The following is a 19,942-nucleotide window of genomic DNA, read 5'->3' on the forward strand; positions in this document are numbered from 1 at the left end:
TATAAACAATAGAAGTACATTTTATTGATAGTTTGGGAGTTAATTCAAAAGTCATATAATCTCTACATTTTGTACTAATTGTTTTTCTAGAGTAGAATCCAGTGATTTCATTTATTTTTTCATCCCCCATAAATTATTTATTTTGTAACTGGAAGTTTGTACCTTGTGACCCCCTTCACCCATTATATGTACCTCCCACCCCCTCCTCTGGCAACAACCAATATATTCTCTGTAACTACAAGCCTGTTTTCTTGGTTTGTTTTTATTTTTGTTTTTTAGCTTCCACATGTAAGTGAAATCATACAGTATTTGTCTTTCTCTGACTTACTTCACTTAGCATAATGCCCTTGAGATCCACCTATGTTATAACACGTGGCAAGACTTCTTTAATGGCTGAATAATATTTCTGAGTGTGTGTGTGCGTGTGTGTGTATTTATACACTTGTCCATCAACAGACACTTAAGTTGTTCACATATCTTGGCTATTGTAAATAATGCTACAATGCAATGGAAAAAAGACAGTCTCTTCAGCAAGTGGTGTTGGGAAAACTGGACAGCAACATGCAGAACAATGAACCTGGACCACTTTCTTACACAATACACAAAAATAAACTCAAAATGGATGAAAGACCTAAATGTAAGACAGGAAACCATCAAAATCCTGGAGGAGAAAACAGGTAACAACCTCTTTGACCCCGGCCATAGCAACTTCTTACTACACATGTCTCTGGAGGCAAGGGAAACAAAAGCAAAAGTGAACTATTGAACTTCATCAAGATAAAAAGCTTCTGCACAGCGAAGGGAAGAATCAACAAGACTAAAAGGCAGCCTACAGAATGGGAGAAGATATTTGCAAATGACATATCAGATAAAGGGTTAGTATCCAAAAATCTGTAAAGGACTTATCGAACTCTACACCCTCCAGAAAACAAATAATCCAGTGAAGAAATGGGAAGAAGACATGAATAAACATTTTTCCAAAGAAGGCCTCCAGGTGGCTAACAGACACATGAAAAGATGTTCAACATCCCTCATCATCAGGGAAATACAAATCAAAACCACAATGAGATACCACCTCACACCTGTCAGAATAGCTAAAATTAACAACTCAGGAAACAACAGATGTTGGCAAGGATGCAAAGAAAGGGGAACACTTTGCACTGTTGGTGAGAATGCAAACTGGTACAATCACTCTGGAAAACGGTATGGAGGTTCCTCAAAAAATTCAAAATAGAACTACCCCACAACCCAGCAATCATACTACTAGGTATTTTTCCAAAGGATACAGATGTGCTGATTTGAAGGGTCACATGCACCCCAATGCTTACAGAAGCACTATCAATAATAGCTAAATTATGGAAGGAGCCCAAATGTCCATCAACTGATAAATGGATAAAGATGTGGAATATTACTCAGCCATCAAAAAGAATGAAATCTTGCCATTTACAACAATGCAGATGGAACTAGAATGTATTATGCTAAGCAAAAAAAGTCAGAGAAGGACAAATACTATTTGATTTCACTCATATGTGGAATTTAAGAAATAAAACATATGAACATAGGGAAGGAGACAAACCATAAGAAACCCTTAAATACAGAGAACAAACTGAGGGTTGCTGGAGGGGAGGTGGGTGGGGGGAATGGGCTGAATGGGTACTAAGGAAGACATTTGTTGGGATGAGCACTAGGTGTTATACATAACTGAAACCATTATTACACTATATCTTAATTAACTTGGATTTAAATAAAATTTAAAATAAAAATAAATAAAATATAATAATTAAATTAAATTTTAAAAATAATGCAGCAATGAACACAGGGGTGCATATATCTGTTCAAGTTAGTATTTTCATTTTCTTTGGATAAATACCTGAAGATATTACTTAAAGATTTTACTGACTTTAAAACCCTGAAACAATCAACTAAACCTGAAAAAGTCCTCAGGAGATTTCTTACCAACAGAGTTGTAAAGAGTCTTTCCATCAAAGGCTAGCCTCAGTTATTGCTAAATTTTATTTTTCAGGACTGAATCAAAATGCATTGCAAATAATATTCAATAAAGGAAATATACAAAGTTAAAAGTCTTTTGAGCTACCTTCCAAACTCAGTTACCTTTCTTCTTAACAGTTTTTTTTGGGGGATGAGTCCTCTATTCCAATTTTTTCTCATGAGCAGCAAGGACATTTTAAGGATAACGAACGGTTCAACTACTAATACCTGCTGTGTAAATAATATCTGCTTGTAAACAATTCAGAAGAACATAGGTCTGGATTCTACGTTTATTGATATAAAGGAACTTTTGCCAGAATGGTGAACATACCCAAGGGTTTAATCAGGGTAGTACTGATTGTTGATTGCACAATATAATCTGATTATGAATAGCAAGTGATTAATGTACCAAAATAATACTGTCAGAAGCAAAGTATCTTTTAATTCATGAAGTTTCTGCTAAAAGTATTGCATTACACAAAAGCTACCTAGTTCCACTTTTTAAAAACTGACATAGAAGTATAGGGACTTTGGGTCGAGATGGCACAGTAAATTAAAAATTTGATGTACCCCCACATACTGAAATGATAGATGCAATGGAAAAATGGAAAACCCACAAGACATATCAGGACTTTAAACAACATAAATATCTCCATGAACTTGATAAAAATACAAAGCAGATGGCAGGACTGAAGCCATAAGCTTATTGGTAATTAGTAACGGGTTACTGGGGATCAGAGCCAGATTATGCTTTGGAAATCATGTTTTATTTTAAACTTGAACTACTGATTCCTGATTGTTTTCTCATAGCTTTCTATTTTATGATGATCACATCTTCTTGAATCTGAGAGTAATAATTAAAGGTTGTACAGGTGAGAAAGTTCAATTTTTTATGGCTTTTTTGGGAATTCTCTTCAGTTTCCCCAATCATTACTATTGGCCCCCAGAGTGTTTTTTTTTTGTTTATTTGCCTTGGATTTTCTTTTATGTTGTTTGTTTTCCTCAGATGCCTGTTTATCTTAAGTTGTCTGTTCAGCTCTAAGAATGTAGTACTGAGGCTGGTTTGCATTTCCATTGATGTCACATTTAAGTATATTTAAGTAGGTCGGTTTCCCCTTAATTTTTTCTAGAATAGGAGATTGTACTGGGGTACCTGTGCTTGAGTGTTAACTGTTAGATTTCAATTTAGAGTGAATGGGTAGGAAAAGCCAGGCAGGGAACCTCTCAAATGCCAATGAGGCAGAATTTGCCATAAATTGGCATTCATACTAGATGCCTTGCAAGTTCTCTAGTAAGGGTTCTGTCTACCTTTTGTAGAAAACAGCCCTACCAGGTTTTGCAGGAGGGAAAAATCTGGTTGCCTGTCTTCTGTAGATGGGGTGGAAGGGAAGGGCCCCTACTTTGTTTAGCTCCATGTTTCACTTTCACTGAATTCTCCCAACCCAGAGTCTCTGGGAAGTGTCCAAAGAGATTATAGCATTCTGTTTCCCTTTTACCAAATAGATCATCAGAAAGCAATATATTATGACAATATTCATTCCCCACCCAAATGGTGAAAACTTAACCAAATTTACAACGGAATAGTATGCAGTCAGCTTTGATATTTAAGAAATATTTACCACTCAAAGATACCATTGGGATCTTCTGCCAAATTGTATTTTCCATTATGTCATCTAAAACCTTCATACAAAATCCACCATTAGAGCTCAGCTAACTAACTGGTATGGGCTCTGATGACTCATCCAGCCACTATCACACCTTACAAATAAATATCCTTCGTCAGAGGACCAGGTGCATTGGAAATGCAAACTCACCGTCACTATAGGAAATAACTCCAAGTACGCTGTCGGTTGCTGATGAGTTGACTGCATTTTCTTTTTTTCTTTTATTATTATTATTTTTTTAAATGCTTATTTATTTTTGAGGGAGAGCATGAGTGGGGGAGGGGCAGAGAGAGGGGGACAGAGGATCTGAAGCAGGCTCTGTGCTGACAGCATACAGCTGGAGTTCATGAACCATGAGTTCATGACCTGAGCCGAAATCAGACGCTTACCCAACTGAGCCACCCAGGTGCCCCTACATTTTCTTTTTATGCAATTACATCATCACTAGTGAATTGTTTAAGCCTTCTGCTTTGCCTTGTCATTTCCACCCAAAATAAAAAACTTGCCCAAAAAGCAATCATTAGGTTTTTAAAAAATTGGTGTAGAACACACCTGCACATGATGAAAAACATTCATGCAACTGAATTGCAGGTGATGAAGAAAGCACCTGCAGATAAAAATTCTATGACTGTGAGGAGTCTGTAAGAAAAACCAAGCTAAACTACTGCTTTCACCTCTATGTTAAGCAGGAGGAGTGCCAGCAAGGACATTCAGCACAATATAGAAAAAACAATTTCCTCTTTCTAGCAGCATTTCTTTCTTACCCCTACTATTATCTATTAGCCCCCGGCAGTGCTCTTTACCATGACTGAAGGTCACATCAAAGCAACACATGTGGTAAGGGATGACAAAATTCATTCTGATATACAACCCCTTTGAAAAGGTGTTAGGACATTCCCTCATTTGCTATTATTTGGTTACAGTAAAGGCAGCATGCTGGAAACCACGCTCGACTCCTACTATACCAACATTAAGGTAAATTTCCTTAGGAGATAGTGTCACAGGAAATGGAGGAATTCATCCCTTCCCTCCAGTGATTGGTGAAGAGGTAAAGATATTTTCAGAATATCATATTTCAGAAGGTTTAGCAGCATACAGTATCCACCACTTGCCAGTTGGGTGATCTTGAGCAAATTACTTAAACATATTAAGTTTCGACTCTCTCATCTGTAAAATAGGAGTGATGGTTTTTTTCCTTATAAAGTTATATTGCAAATATATATATATGTGTGTGTGTGTGTGTGTGTGTGTGTATATTTACATATATATGTGTGTATATATATATAAATATATTTATATATTTATAAATATATATGTGTGTGTGTATATATATATATATATATACATATAAAATAGATAGCACAGAGGTGGACTAATGGAAAGAAAATCAGATTAAGCAAGTGTTTAGGGCATGAGCAAAATGGGAGCCTTCAGAATGAGAAGAATAATTAGGTAAAAGTATTTGTGTTTTCAAAAGAAAATTATTGAATTAATCATCTTGATTTCTAAAAGCTTATTTATCTCTTACACTGTAAAAATATGCTTTTTGACACTTTGTTGTTATCTTATTTTGAATTGCATATAGGAATGGCATCACAAACTTTGAAGGATATTCATCTTCCTATGGTTTCTTCCTTTCTCTCTGGCCTCCATTCAGGACCCCACCCAAACACATATACTAACCACTTCACTAAACTGGGCATGCTCAAATATTTTAATATACTTGTGCTGATATACTTGGGAGCTAGCTTTAGATTTATAGTGAATTCTCCCTTTGAACGAATTCAGAACTATTCATTCCTATGTCTGTCGTGTTTATTTTTCACATGTGTCCTTTCAGCTTATGATTTTCGATATTTTCAGTGCATCTATCATCAAGCTCATAGACCCTGATGACGAAGGGGCTTTCCTAGTCTGTTAAGTGGGGGGGGAAACATTAAAAAAATAGAAAATTAATCACAAATCCCTAGGTAGGATATTTTTTAAAATATAATGGGACTCGGGGCACCTGGGTGGCTCAGTCAGGTAAGGCTCAGGTCATGATCTCATGGTTCATGGGTTCAAGCCCCGCATCGGGCTCTGTGCTGATGCTGTGGAGCCTGCTTGGGATTCTCTCTCTCTCCCTCTCTCTCTGCTCGCTCTCTCTCTCTTGAAATAAATAAATAAACTTAAAAAAATAAAAAATATATAATGGGACTCACAGGTACTCCCCTTTTAGATATTCTGTCAACGCGGTCAAATTGATGTACAGCAAAGCACACCAGGTAGGTGCTCATAGGGACGGACTTCTTGAAAGTTGTTCTATTCCATTTATCGTCCACTGACTCTTCTTTCTATTGAAAACAAAAGATAATCTTTTATTTATCAAAAGATCAGTCACAGACAAGACAAACAAATGATTCCTCCAAACCTGGAGTTTTAGTCAGAAGTCCTTTGTCAAAGCTTAGGGGTAAAACTTCCTCTTACCCATGAATGGTGATATTAAAAAAGACTAACGGAAATGGCACTTAATTTTTAGACCTGTGAAAGAGTGATTGAACTATACACTGTACGAGGTTTCTCAGGGAAAACACAACTTTGATTAGGATATAGGAATTCGTTTGTCTTTCTACATTAAATATACAATCCCAATCATGATACTTGAGGGGATAGCAGATCTGTCAATGAAGAAAAGGCTAGTGCCCAATGCCTCACACAAAGGAAGAACTAAGCAAATGTTTGTTCAGGGAGGGCAATTGCTGTACCAGGCATAGCAGGATGTTGGGTTCTCTTTTCCATCTCGGATGCCTACATCAAAGACCCAAGGTATCTTCACTAAAGTCACTGTCTTGATTATCACGGACAGAAGAATTTCATTACTGATGCCACTACTGACTCCATCTGTCTGGTTTTCTGCCCATGCCGGCTTTGCCTTCCTCTTCCCCAAGCACCAGGCCTAATATTCCATCCACATATACTTGCCCAATTCATGCTACCCACTGTTTAAATATTTCCATGTGCCTTGTAGTCACACAGTAAGTCACCACAGTGGGAAGCTTTCAAAGGGGATTAAGTGAGGAAGGTTGGACTAGAATCGATGCCTCATTGGCAAGCAAGCATGTGTGTGCAAGGGCTTGTAGAGAAGTAATCTGAATGCCAGCAAAGCTACTCTAGTAACCACTACTAGTGAGAACTCCTAATGACCCAATATCTTTCTTCTTCCAGGACTATTGTCTGGAACTACTAAGAGGTGAAGAATATATTCTGCAAAATGAAAAGGTCCTCTGAGAGGTCTTAAGCAGAAGTTGGTAAGGTTTGCATCCTTTCTTCTCCCACCTGCCCTTCCCATCCCGACCAAACATTGAAAGGATCTTTTACCCTGGCCCAGCCTTTTGGGTCAGTGTGCCAGACTCTTTTAGTTTATCCTTTTCTCTTTTTTCTCCAGCCAAAGCTCAACTGCTCAGGTGCCTGACACCAGAATAAAACAAATTGATCAACTAATTCACATTGCAAGGCATGGATAGCTGACAATTTACTTTTGAACCCTCTTAGAGCTTTTGTTGGTTTTACTTTGTTCTTGCTTTTCTGAGGAATACTGGTCATTAAGAGGGATGAATTTCAATGATGACATTTCAGACAGTGGATCAGAACAATGGCAGATATAATTTAAGCAGGGTTTTTTTCTGGTATCAGTTAGAGGACAATTATATATAAGGATGAGACTTACCCTTTTACATGTCAATATATGTGCATTTATTCTATGTATAAGGTACAATAATCCCCAACTTTAGTTAGCTACATTACTCTTTCTGTGGTTGAGGGGCAGTAATGGAGGAAAAAGTCTTATGCCAGTAATTACACAGACAGAACTTACTGGAGCCTACTTTTTTTTTTTTTTTTTAACATTTCATGATCACTATTTGTTCACTAGAAAATCTTTAGGCATGAGTTTCCTTGGAGTTGGCTTCTTTACTCCAATATTTAAGTGATGGTTTTCTGCACTAGGTCAATCTTAAACACTGGGCTTCTATTTATCTGAAAATCAAGAATAGGCACTGGGCCCAAGAATATTTTTAAGTCTCTAATTCCATGAGTTTGCCATTAGTCTGTCATGACTAGGGGGTTATTTCAGTTAAGCAGAGCCCAGCCGATGAGGGTCAACTGTATTCACTCTTGCTTGGAACCCAACCATGGCTTTTTGACTAGACTAGGATATGTCAGGTTAAAGACTTCTAGGACTCCAAGAAAAGAGGTTGTCAAAATGAATTTTCAAGCCTCTAATGAACTATGAGGGCACATTTAATTTTAGAATTCATTGGGTTCTCTCATAGTAAATAAGATAATTTACCTGCTATTTTAAACAGACGATCTGCAGAAACAAAAAATTTTTTAAAGGACTTACCTCCACTGGCATATTTGAAATTGCCTTATATTCTTTGGGGTGGATGATGGATATCGTATAGGTTGCCTTTTTGTTGGGCTCATCAAAACAAGGGAAGGATTTCCTGGCATCTGTTGGTTCATGATCAGTGGCTGCTATGCTCCTTAGAAACAAACACACAAACAAAATACATGTCACCTCTTCTCACAGTCCCTGTGTTTCTATTCCTATAGAAAAAGTCAACTATGTAATTACAGCTGCGTGTATTTATAACTACTATGTAATTTTATTGCAGGTCTTAAAATGACCTTCTATCCAGAAAACTATCAAATAGTTGTCAAAGCCTTTCTTGGAATTTTTAGGTCAACAAATAAATGAAAATCTGGAAGTTTCCAGATTTAGATATTTTATATGAATAGTTTGATATTTTGGTGCCATAACTAAAAAATCTGTGAACTGTAGATAAGCAAAAATAAATCCAATTATGAACTGTCACTTTTTCCACTCAAAAGCCATCAAGCAACAAGTAGATAAACAACAAAGCCAAACTCAAGGAGTCGTTTCTAATTGTCCTTCTGAGAGTGAACAGCTGTGTCCTGTCACAGAGCAGAGGAGTATCTTCCAGAGTCCCCAGCTCCTGTCCCTAATGGCACATTCTTTCTTATTTATGTTGCACTGGGGACAGACTCCAATTTCATTTCTATGCAAAGGCAGTGCTCTGAGTAATCTCCCAGGTGAAATAACCTTTGACCAGGTGGAAAACCTGCTTTTGAAAAAAGAGCATTTTGAAAAGCAGGAAAACCCACTTTTGAAAAGAGCATTTTTTATGGCTCTAACTAGGCAAATGCCTTTGTAAATTAAAATGTTAATGTTTAATATTTCCATCATTTCAAAGTGGAAATAACATTTTTTCTGAGTAACTGCTCAAAAAATCAATGAATATATACTTTTTAAAGGTAGTTATATCACAGTAAAACATTGCACACTTGCTCATTAGAAGAGTAAGCAAAGTAAAAAGCATAAAAGAAAGGTGGTGTACAGAAATGTTGACATATTTGTTAATAATTTGGCTAAGGAAAATATTTTGTCCTTCAGGCATATCATAAAGAATACAAAGCTAAAGTATTAGATCATTCATTCATCCAATATTTATCGAACCCTTTCCGTCCACACTCCTTACCCACCCACCCCATCCCTCTCCCTGCCATACACATACAAACACATTTGCCAGGCATTATTCTAGGTGCTGAGGGAACAACAAAGACTAAATAAGCACATAGGAGAGTGATAAGAGGTATACGGAAAATAAAACAGGGGAAGTGACAGAGAAAAACCTAGGAAAAGTTGTGGGCACTGTTAGGTAAAATAGTCAGGGACAATCTCTTGGAGTAGGTAATGGTTTCCTGAGGTCTGAATGATGAGAAAAAGCCAGACAGGGGAAGCATAAGAAAATTGTATCCTAGCAGAGAGAACAGAAAAGTGCACAGGCTCTAGAGTGGAAAAGAACTTCATGTGGTTGACGACCTGAATGGTGTCCAGTGTGGCTGAAAGGTGTCTGCTAAACTAGAAGGACTGGGGCCAAAGAAGTTTGACTAGTCAGCAGAGGCCATGGTAAGAGTCTGCATTTCATTTTGGTTTAAGGATGTATTATATACATTAATTTATCCAAAAGATAATATGCCATAGGTCAACATCCACGTATAAGAAATGAAAATATTTTTTTAATTTCTTAAAAAAAAAAAACAACCTCTCTAGATATAATAATTTCTTGTTAAAAACTCAGCCAAGGGGCGCCTGGGTGGCTCAGTCAGTTAGGCGGCTGACTTCGGCTCAGGTCATGATCTCGCGGTCCGTGAGTTCAAGCCCCGCGTCGGGCTCTGTGCTGACAGCTCAGAGCCTGAAGCCTGTTTCAGATTCTGTGTCTCCCTCTCTCTGACCCTCCCCCGTTCATGCTGTCTCTCTCTGTCTCAAAAATAAATAAAAACATTAAAAAAAAAAAACTCAGCCAAGAAAACTAATCTGTAAAAAGTAAAACCAGAAAAGTGGCTGTCTTTTGGGAGACTGTTGCCTGAGGGAGGGAACTTTCTTGGATGACTGAAAAAAATTTCTATCTTATTAGAGATATGGGTAACAAAGATGTGTGCATTGGTCAAAATTCATTGAACTGTGTCCATTAGATTTGTGTGTTTAACATATGAACATTTTCCCTAAAAATAATTCTAAATGAATACTAAGTTCCCGTAAGTAAGTTTGTGTTTTCTAGTGGTATGTGTTAGCAATTCAGAAACAACATTCTCTGTGTTCTAATGGCTCGAGCAAATGAAAATAAATACATAAATAAGTAAATAAATAAATAAATAAATAAATAAATAAATAAAAGAGGAAAATGGAAAGCAGGTTTCTCACTGTTGGGGAAGAGAGTTATAAATTTGGAAAGGGGAAAGACTAGAATGTCTCTCCATATTAAATTATAATTGCAGGTTTGGTGTAAATTCAATGATTTTTGTGTGTAGATATAGGTAGGTGGATATAAAAATACAAACTGAGTTCTCTCTCCTGAGCGGGAGTAGCAGCACTGACAAGCTTGGAGCAAATGAGCATAGCTAGTTGCCAGATGATGAGTTCTAAATACCACTCCCCACTAAAAGGAACCAGGACTCCTTAGAGAAATGGCCAATTCCAGTGATGAGTCAGCAAGAGTCCAAGATGATCCTGGAACATCTTTGCTTTGCCCAAAAGTAAGGAAGTTCTCAAAGAACCATGGGAACGAGTCAAAAGGACACAGGGGCCCACTTGAGTGGACTACCATGGTCGAATCTGGGAGAATTAGAATGTCAAAATTAATAATGAAATTATAACCCATTGACTAAAATAAGAATCCATGAATCCTTACTCTGATATAGATACAGATATAGATATTTATGGGTGGTGAGGAGAAGGGAAAGTTGTGGTTTTTTTTCCACACATAGATTGCCTATTAGTGATTTTAGGAGGAATGATGGCCTTAGAAAATCGTCAGTGGATGCCAAAACATATGGGTGACAGTTTGATGAGGAAAGGTGTATCTGAATGGTTTCAAAGAATCTCTGGAAATTACTTACAAAGAGATAAATTGTAACTTTACAGTGGAGGAAGTATTAGGTACCACCTTAAGCAAGTGATCAATGACAGCATCACTAATAATGGTCAAAACAATGGAATCGGTCTCCTGATAGGATTTCCTGAGAGGGACACAGCACCACTTTTGTGAAATGCCTGACCCACCCCCCCAAAAAAAAAATGCTAAACCTGCATTTTTAAATCATGAGGAAAGTCAGATAAACTAAAACTGGGGGACATTCTCAAAATAACTGTACTCTCCAAAAATATCAAGGTTATGAAAGACAAAGAGAGGCTAAGGGACTGTTCCAGTTTGAAGGAATCTAACAAGGCATAACATTAAATGTAATGCATGCATCCAGACTGGATACAGGACTGAGAAAAATAGCTCAGAAGGACATTTTGGGTTAATTGATGAAGTTTGATTATGACTGTGGATTGGATAATCATATTATATCAATGTTAAATTTTCTGATTTTGATAACTGCACTGTAGTTATGTTAGAGAATGTCCCTTAAGAAATATATACTGAATGTTAAAATGTAAAGGGAAATAATGTATCAAAATACTCTAACGGGAAGGGGGGGCATGAGTGGGAGGGGGGATAGGACAAAATGTTAACATTGGTGAATCTCAGTAAAATGTTTCTAGGAGATCTTTGTACTATTCTTGTAATTTTTCTGTAAGTTTGAAATTCGTTCAAAATAATAGCTATCCTAAAAAGCTTCAAGAATGTATTCTTCTTCAACAGAGGTAATTCCTGATTAGTTTTGTGATGATAATAGCTCAGTCAATTGAAGTTTCTAATACAGTTCAGACAGTAGAGAATTACAAACACATCAGGATATAAAGAAACCTGCACACTTTCCCAGGGTACTAAGGTTTTATAATCAGCTCCACCAAGCCCCAGCCCCACGTTTAGTCAGCTGCCTTTTCTTCTGAATTCTTCGGGCTTCCGATTTCTTCCAGAGGCAGAAGAAAAAGAAAAATCACTCTCTGCAAGAATGTTTCAGTTTAGTCACACCTCAGAAATAAGCCAATTAACTAATTTGGGAATAGGATTGGGTTGGGGGGGGGGATGGGGTGGAGGGGGAGAGAGAGAGAGAGAGAGAGAGAGAGAGAGAGAGAAAGGGGAGAGGGTACAGGGGCAGGGTGAGGAGGGAGGAGGGAGGAGGGAGTGGGATTCCACTGTCCTAAGCAATAGCCATTGGTAGATTTTTAAATGCTCTGTTTCAGTTTCTGCTCTGGGCAAGAGCACATACACCCCCCCACCCCCACCCCAAGCACCCACAGAGAGAACTTTCAGTTGTTCCTCACCTTCTCTCTTTAAAAGAGGCTGTGCTTGATTGTATGCAAAAAATCCTTCCCTAAATTAGGATATCTCAGACTTGCCTTTGGAAATGGAACAGAACGGTGTTGATGGTGTCACTGGGTGCTGTGTTTGGTCTATCTTGGTGGCCCTATCAGTGAACGTTAATCACACCGAGTGTAGCTCAATTATAGTGACCTGTACTTACACTGATGTAAGGTAAAGTGACACTCAACAAGCAGAAGGGCTACAAAATGCGTATTGTTTTCTGGCTTATTCCCCATGATTTCATGGGGAAACCCCTCTTCTAAGAGCAAAAATTCCTAGATTCCAATCCTACTTCAGCCCTTTGAAGTGCGATCTTGTGCCAATCACAAAACATACTGATTCTTAGTGTCCTGATCTATAAAGCCTGGTAACCAAAGCACATCTGTCCCCATCACAGGGTTATGTGGGGGTAATAAGGGATAGATCACGTGTAGTAATATATTTGAAATTCCCTTCATATTTACATAATGGGATTAGGATACACCTCACCCTATTTCCTTTAACTCTAGAAGACTAACTATGCTGTATGTTAATGCACTTTCCACAATGAACAGACTTCAAAATTCATTCATTAAACAAGAGTATCTGTCCTGGAACAAAAGTACTTGGTATATAAATACTGTAGGCAACATAACAATATTTTTCAATGGTAACTTGTTATTTTTTCTCATGAACTCCTATAGAACTCAAAAGCCCCTATTTATATCTGCTAAATGTCATCTAACGTTACTGAAGTTTTCTAAATATATGCAAATTTTAAACAAGGTATAGAAGATGCAAAACAATTTTAGGTCATACCTTCTTGGGGGAGGTTTTACTCGGTGATTAAAACCTCTTCTTTTTAGAATCAGTTGTGTTGTGCTGCAAATTAATGGGGAAAGCCTGGCTAAGAGCACAATGTGTTCAGGAGTGACTCGTGAGCATGTCCTGAATAATTATAATGCCAGGCAAATGTGCTGAGCTAAACCATTTTTCCGTAGGGGCCTCTCTCTATGTCATGTTAATAAGTCACTTACTAGACCAGCACATTAAAAATACAATTCTGTGTAGCTTATTAATTCACAAAAGGGAAGAAATCCCTCTGACTTCTCAGAGTACATCAGATCAAGGTGACTTTAGAGAAAGCTGGAGGAAGAGGAGGTGAGATGCAAGTCACAGACCAGTTCACTCTGAATCTACTTAAAAAAAAAATTTACTTGATTACCTCATATATCATCTGGCATCTCCAATGAAGACTCTCAGGCTATGTTCAGCAATTTAGTAACTTAAACCAGCAAAATAAATGGCAAGATCTGTGTGAAAACCTTCAACAAAGGCCTTCTGATGGAGACGAGGCAGCCACAATTGCTAAGAGGCTGTGCAGACTAAGGAAGGGACTGCAGAATTAAATAGGGGAGCTGATTAGTGCAAGACAATCCATCTAGATTATTCAGACTCCAACATATTTTCATGGTGGTTTGAACGAACCAGTATTTTTTAAATGTTTCATGGTTTAGCTTTGCTTTCTTATTTATTTAGTTTTGAGAGAGAGACAGGGAGAGAGAGAGAGAGCACACAAGTGAGGGAGAGGCAGAGAGAGAGAGAGAGAGACAGAGACACAGAATTTGAAGCAGGCTCCAGGCTCTGAGCTGTCAGAGCAAACACCGGTGCAGGGCTCTAACTCGTGAACCGTGAGATCATGACCTGAGCCTAAGTCAGATACTTAACCAACTGAGCCACCCCAGACACTGCACCAGTTAATTATTTAAATGTATTTTCCAGTTGCCTTTTTTTCTATGTAGAAGACATTCAAGGTCAAGTAAAATTTGTTTCCTTGCTTCCAAAATAAAGGAAATTACCATGTCTCCTGCAACAGGCAACAAGACCAAAAATAGATATATTGTTTATTGATAATAGGTATACCGATAGCTCAACATATCAGTCTAAGAATATAATGAACAAACTGACCTACAACTAAAACTTCAAGATTAAACCTACAAATGAGTACACATCTCCATGCATGTGCAAATATATCATACACACACACACACACACACTTAACTAGAACCATCTCACTGGTTTCTTTCTTTCTTTTTTTTTTTTTTAATGTTTACTCACTTTTGAAAGATAGAGACAGAGCACGAGCAGGGGAGAGGTAGAGAGAGAGGGAGACACAGAATTTGAAGCAGTCTCCAGGCTCTGAGCTGTCAGCACAGAGCCTGACGCGGGGCTCGAACTCATGAACCATAAGATCATGACCTGAGCCGAAGTCAGACACTCAACTGACTGAGCCACACAGGCACCCCTCACTGGTTTCTGTTTTGCCATGTTTTCACATTAATTCCTAATCTTTCTCATAAGCCCTAACCTTGTGCTTCAGACTTATGTATCCAAATGCCTATTGGACATGTCTTCCTAGATGTCTGATAGGCATCTGACAACAGTCATGACCTTCCCCCCCAAACCAGGTTCTACCATTCTATTTCCAGTATCAGTTAAAGGTGTGAGCTATCAGATCAGACATCTGTGGCATATTGTACACATAACTAACTCACCTCTTTCTCACAGTCAAGCAGTCTTCAAAGCCTGACCATGTCACCTCCAAACGATTTTCTCTACTGTGTCCTCTTCTGTCTGTCCTGAAGTCACTGTTCTACCTAATCCCCATCTTCTCTCTCCTGGATCACTGCAAGATCTCCCATGTGCCCCCACAGGGACTTAACTCTTTCCCTCACCATCCACCTAAATAGCTGCTAGTTAATTTTTCCTACATGCCTGCCATTAGCTAGCCTTTCTTTCCCACACCCCGCAATGAAATTTCCAGAGTTATCTCCAGCTCACCTCTTCATCTAAACCTCTCCTACAAGCTAATTTCTTTTCCTCACTCTGCTTTTCTCACTTGTGCCTTTCCTTTATCTGCTTTTATGTTCTTGCTTGCCTCTGCCTTTTGACATCCCACCATTATATCAGAATTCAGCTTCAATCCTAGCAATGCTGTAAATACCCAGAAAACCCAAACTAGCCTCCATCTGTCCCTCTTGTAAATTCTAATTCCTGCTAATTCCAATGATTCTCAGTCCTTGAAATATGAAGACTGCAGTCCTAAGTTAAAAAAATTTCTTTTACCAATTCCTCTTCCTTTTGAGGAGATGGGGAGAAAAGGAACCCAGAAAAAATGTCCGTCCTGACTGAGTGGGAAAACAGAGAGGTTACTGGTAGACATTGGACTACATAACGGGAAAAGGGCTCTGGCTACGCAGCATGTCCCAGCATGTGCCAGAGGACAATAGTCATGTGAGAGCCTACATAAAAATGCTTCTTTATATTCATTCAGTAATATCGAAGTACTCACTGTGTGCTAGACAGTGAACAAGAGAGGGACAGCTCTCAGGGACCCACAGAAGATTTCACAGCCTCACACAGTTGGGAAACTGCATACTCCAGAGATTCATGGCAGTCTCTAGAGATTCATAATGTATGTTATTATATAAAAGTCTCTCAGAAGTTCCATCATTAAAAAAAAAAAAAAAAGGAAACACATTTTTTTTTTTTTGTATTTAGTAGTATTGCCCAAACTAATTTGGCCACAGAATCCCTCCCCTGATTTTGTTCTGGAAATATCTGTTAATATCCTGTTCAACTAGAACTCTGTGGAACAGCAAGCTGGGAAATGCTGTGTAAGAGTAGCTCAAACACCAAGAAGGAAATGCTGACCCTTAGAGAGAAGAAAACAGTATACACTTTGGAGACGAGAGTAGAAGGCAACTCTGTTTGGAACAGAACAACTGGAAATGCTACACAACACAGTGAGAGGGTGGCGGGTATTAGCGGTATGCACAGAAAAACATTCCAAAGGTTCTGACCCTTTTAAAAGTAGTTTCTTCCGATCACAAGGAACAGACCAGAAAGTAGGAAAAAGTGACTTTTAAGTTTCTCAAACTTTCTTCTCCTAAGCCTCACTATAGCTCTGTCCCCAGCAAGATGACAGGTGGGTATTAATGCCAGGGAGCTCTAAACTGACTCTACCTTCTTCTCCAACTCTCCTCTTGCCTCTGAATCTGAGGGAAAGCAGCCCAGACAGTTGGTTCCTCTCTGTGACATTTAAGTTCAAGTCCTGGTTGTATATGCAGAAATCAGGAAATTTTGGTTGCTACTGAGCACACTTGTGTTGAGTTTGCATTGTGGTGGCAACGATAATATCCCAATGATAATATGCAACAGCCAGTACTCAGTCCTGGAGTTTAATTTTACAATAAGACAGAAGAGGCAGAAAATACCACTGGACTGTATACTTAAAAAGCGTACTGCTATGATGGTATTTTAAATTGCATGTGCATCAAATACCAGGCAGCTCGCTCTATAATATGAAAGAAAGGTGCTGCTCCCAATGAACTCACTCCTGCGTCCTTATATGGACACTGTGGATGAGAACCCCTATAGGCCTGCATTGTCAAAATGTTATGTAGAGGCTGGAATAAAAAAATGTATGGACTTTCCTCATACGCTTGAAATATTTCAAAGCAAGATAAACAAAAAAGGGGTCCATTTAGCCTAACTAAGGCTCCTGAGTACATGCCAGAACTGTTCCCAAACCATGTATGCAGTGAAGAACTGGAGGCATCCTGTGTAATGTGATAGCGTCAACTACTACTGATAAAAGCAGACAACCTTGGGCTCCCAATCCTCCCTGAGAACCTGAGCCCCCCTATCTCGCCAATCTTGTCAAGAATCCATGTAAGCAAGGTCAAAGCAGTTTCAAGTTCAGTGATACCTCAGTACAGCTTTCCTTCCTGATGCAAGGGCCACACCCACAGAGTGAAGGGTTTTTTTAATTCATTGAGAGAGTTTATGCCTTTAACATAGTTCTGGTAATAGCATCTGATTGATTGTCAAGGCAAGTAACCATCTTTGCTAAACACAGAAATGTACAAATACGTATATTAATTACTTAATATATTTTTATGTCTTTAATTACTTAATATATCTTTTATATTGCAATATATCATTTATGGAGCATTACCATTGCATACTGCATGATGGACAATAAGCCCAAAGATTTATCCGTGTGCTGCCACTAATGGGTGGACTCAGTGAGTGTTTACTAAAAATTTATCAGTCAAACATGGTTCTGGCCATTATAAAACAAAGACATAATCCTGCCTTCCTTCCTAGATACAGACACAGAGACAATTCCACGGATTCTACATACTCTTTCAACATCTTTTCTCCAAAAAAAATACTCAAGATTATAATTGACATTTACTGACTTTCACTTGAATTTAGTGTAATATATTTTTTTAAGTTCAGTTTAAAATCACTGTCCTACAGCCCAAGACTAATGGCAGTGAAATTTGCCAAACACGTGTGTTTTAAAAATCTGAGGTAGTTTCTGTAGATAGTTTCTGCATTCTGACAGGATGCAGTACATTATGATTTCTCCCGATGAAATAAAAGAGTTACACTGATTTTTTTTGAACTCCATGCAGCTCACTCAATATTTCAAGTTTTAGGACAGCCTTTGAAAATACAGCAGGGCATGGGTTTTTGTCTCCCAGGCGAACAGGCAGAATTGAACCCAAGTTTAGAAAACAATCAGACCAACGAAACAATTAAAAAGTGGAAAGTGAAAAGGAAAGGAAAAGAAATGAAAAACAAATAGGCGAGCCGAGGGTAAAGGAAGCAAAAGTTAATATTTACTTGATCTGTCCGTTCTCCACGTAAGTCGTTCTGTAAAACCCCACGAGCGAGCCGTTCAGCCAGCCGGCGAACTCCATGGTCAGGAGGTAGACATCCTGGCCACTGCTGGGTGCAAGCTCCTCTCCCGCCTCCACCACCACGTACTCCTGCTTTTTGTACTCGAAGCACCGCCTGACTTGCACCTGCTCCCCCGAGGGCCTCCTCAGCTGCGGGAGCTGGGTGAGCCTGGTCTCCCGCAGGTGCAGCCACAGGTGCCGGGTGGGCGCGCTCACGTTGATGGAGATGGTCACGCTGCCTGTGTACGTGTCCTCCTCCAGCAGGGGCTTCACCTGAAGGTCGTAGTGCACTGGGTTGATGAAGTCCGGCAGCCTGAAGTTTTTCCAGTCTCCACTTTCATCTTCGCTGGCAGGGCAGACCCCCTGGTCCTGTGGCGGGCTCTCGGTGGAAGGAGAGTGGGAAGGAGCCGGAGCTGTGCCCTGCCCAGCGTCCCCGGTGGAGTGATTCGACCTGGTCAAGCCCACGGAAAGTCCTACTATTAATCCTACCCCCACCACCACCGCACAGATAATAGCCACATGTTTCGTTTTAATGCAGTATCTCTTGGAGGCCTCTTCCTCTGCAAAGTTCATTTTTGTTTCCAAAGTCAAATATTGCACATAAAAGGATGTTAAATTTAACTAACTAACGTCAGCTGACTTCCTTTTTAAATTGTTAGGAATTCCTTGGCTTGGCAGCCTGTGTTCCTTTTTCCCACACCCCTCTCTGACAGCCTTGCGTCTTTCCTCTCCCCTCACGTTCCCCACCGGCCACTGAAGGATGAAGGCGGAAACCAGGGGGTGGGATAAGGGCTCCAGAAGACAGGCTGAGCTGGAGGCAGAAGACTGTCACAGCTCCCCTTATAAACGAGGCATCCCCACCCCACCCCTCCTGCTCAGGAGTGAGTTAAATATAAAGTAGGGCTTAGCTTATCAGGGAGCGGGAGGATGAGTCTTTGCCAAAGCTCTGTCAGCAGCTTTCAGAGAGAGGGCGTATGGAAAAAGAAGTGTGCTTACGATAGGAAAACTCAACCTTTGCTACTGGGTCTATGGCTTCTTCCTGTTGTGCTCACAGTCTCTCTCTCCTCACCAGAGGGCTTCTTGAATTTCAGCTCTTTAATCAGGTAGTTTGCCAAAGAAGCTGTTTTCTTTTCGGTCCCCCCCCCCCCCCCCCCGCCCCCATGTTAGGAAAACATTCAGACTCTGCCTTTACCGGAGTCATATCCTGGGCTTGCATGTTCAAAGCGATACCTAAATTCAAGGACCACTTAGGTGGTCAGTAACTATTTGTTAAATTGCTGGGTTAACAAAGCATAGCCAAGTTGCCTGAAATCAGTTCAGTATAATGCTGGATAGAAGGAGGGAGGGGAACACGAAATCAGCCAAAGCAGTACTACAGCTGAAAAGCATAACAAGAAGTAAGTAAAAAAAAAAAAAAAATAATAATAATAATAATAGTAAAGAAAATAAAAAGGAAAGGATTGAAAGGACAGAATGACAAGGAAGATAAACTTGTTAAGTTAGATAGCTAAACTGGTGTAGATAAACTCCTCTCTGCAGTTTGCCTGTGAGTGAGATTGGCTTCATTAGACTTCAAATTGTAGATCACGTTTGGAGCAGATTCCAGATGTGAAAGCTGGCTTGTTGGGAGATCCATTATCTGTGCAAATCTATCACCTCTGAATGATAAGGTCAAGATGGAAATCACAGCAGAGACCTGAATGTTTATGAGTAGCTAAGGTGTAGACCCCAAGCCATCTCT

General features: G+C 39.2%; 1 protein-coding gene across 1 annotated transcript in view; it reads right to left on the bottom strand.

Annotated features, from left to right (window-relative positions):
* The window catches only part of ENPEP (glutamyl aminopeptidase), an 83,918-nt gene extending 64,882 nt beyond the window's left edge, over nucleotides 1–19,036 (bottom strand). The window contains exons 1-3 of the mRNA XM_058721649.1: nucleotides 18,146–19,036; nucleotides 8,035–8,176; nucleotides 5,855–5,986 (exon numbers count right to left, since the gene is read on the bottom strand). Coding sequence (XP_058577632.1) covers nucleotides 5,855–5,986; nucleotides 8,035–8,176; nucleotides 18,146–18,774 — 903 coding nt within the window. The 5' untranslated portion in view covers nucleotides 18,775–19,036. The remainder of the gene's footprint in view (nucleotides 1–5,854; nucleotides 5,987–8,034; nucleotides 8,177–18,145) is intronic.
* Nucleotides 19,037–19,942: the final 906 nt, after the last annotated feature.

This window comes from Neofelis nebulosa, chromosome 3 (genome assembly GCF_028018385.1).
Source record: "Neofelis nebulosa isolate mNeoNeb1 chromosome 3, mNeoNeb1.pri, whole genome shotgun sequence".
Classification (NCBI taxonomy): Eukaryota; Metazoa; Chordata; class Mammalia; order Carnivora; family Felidae; genus Neofelis; species Neofelis nebulosa.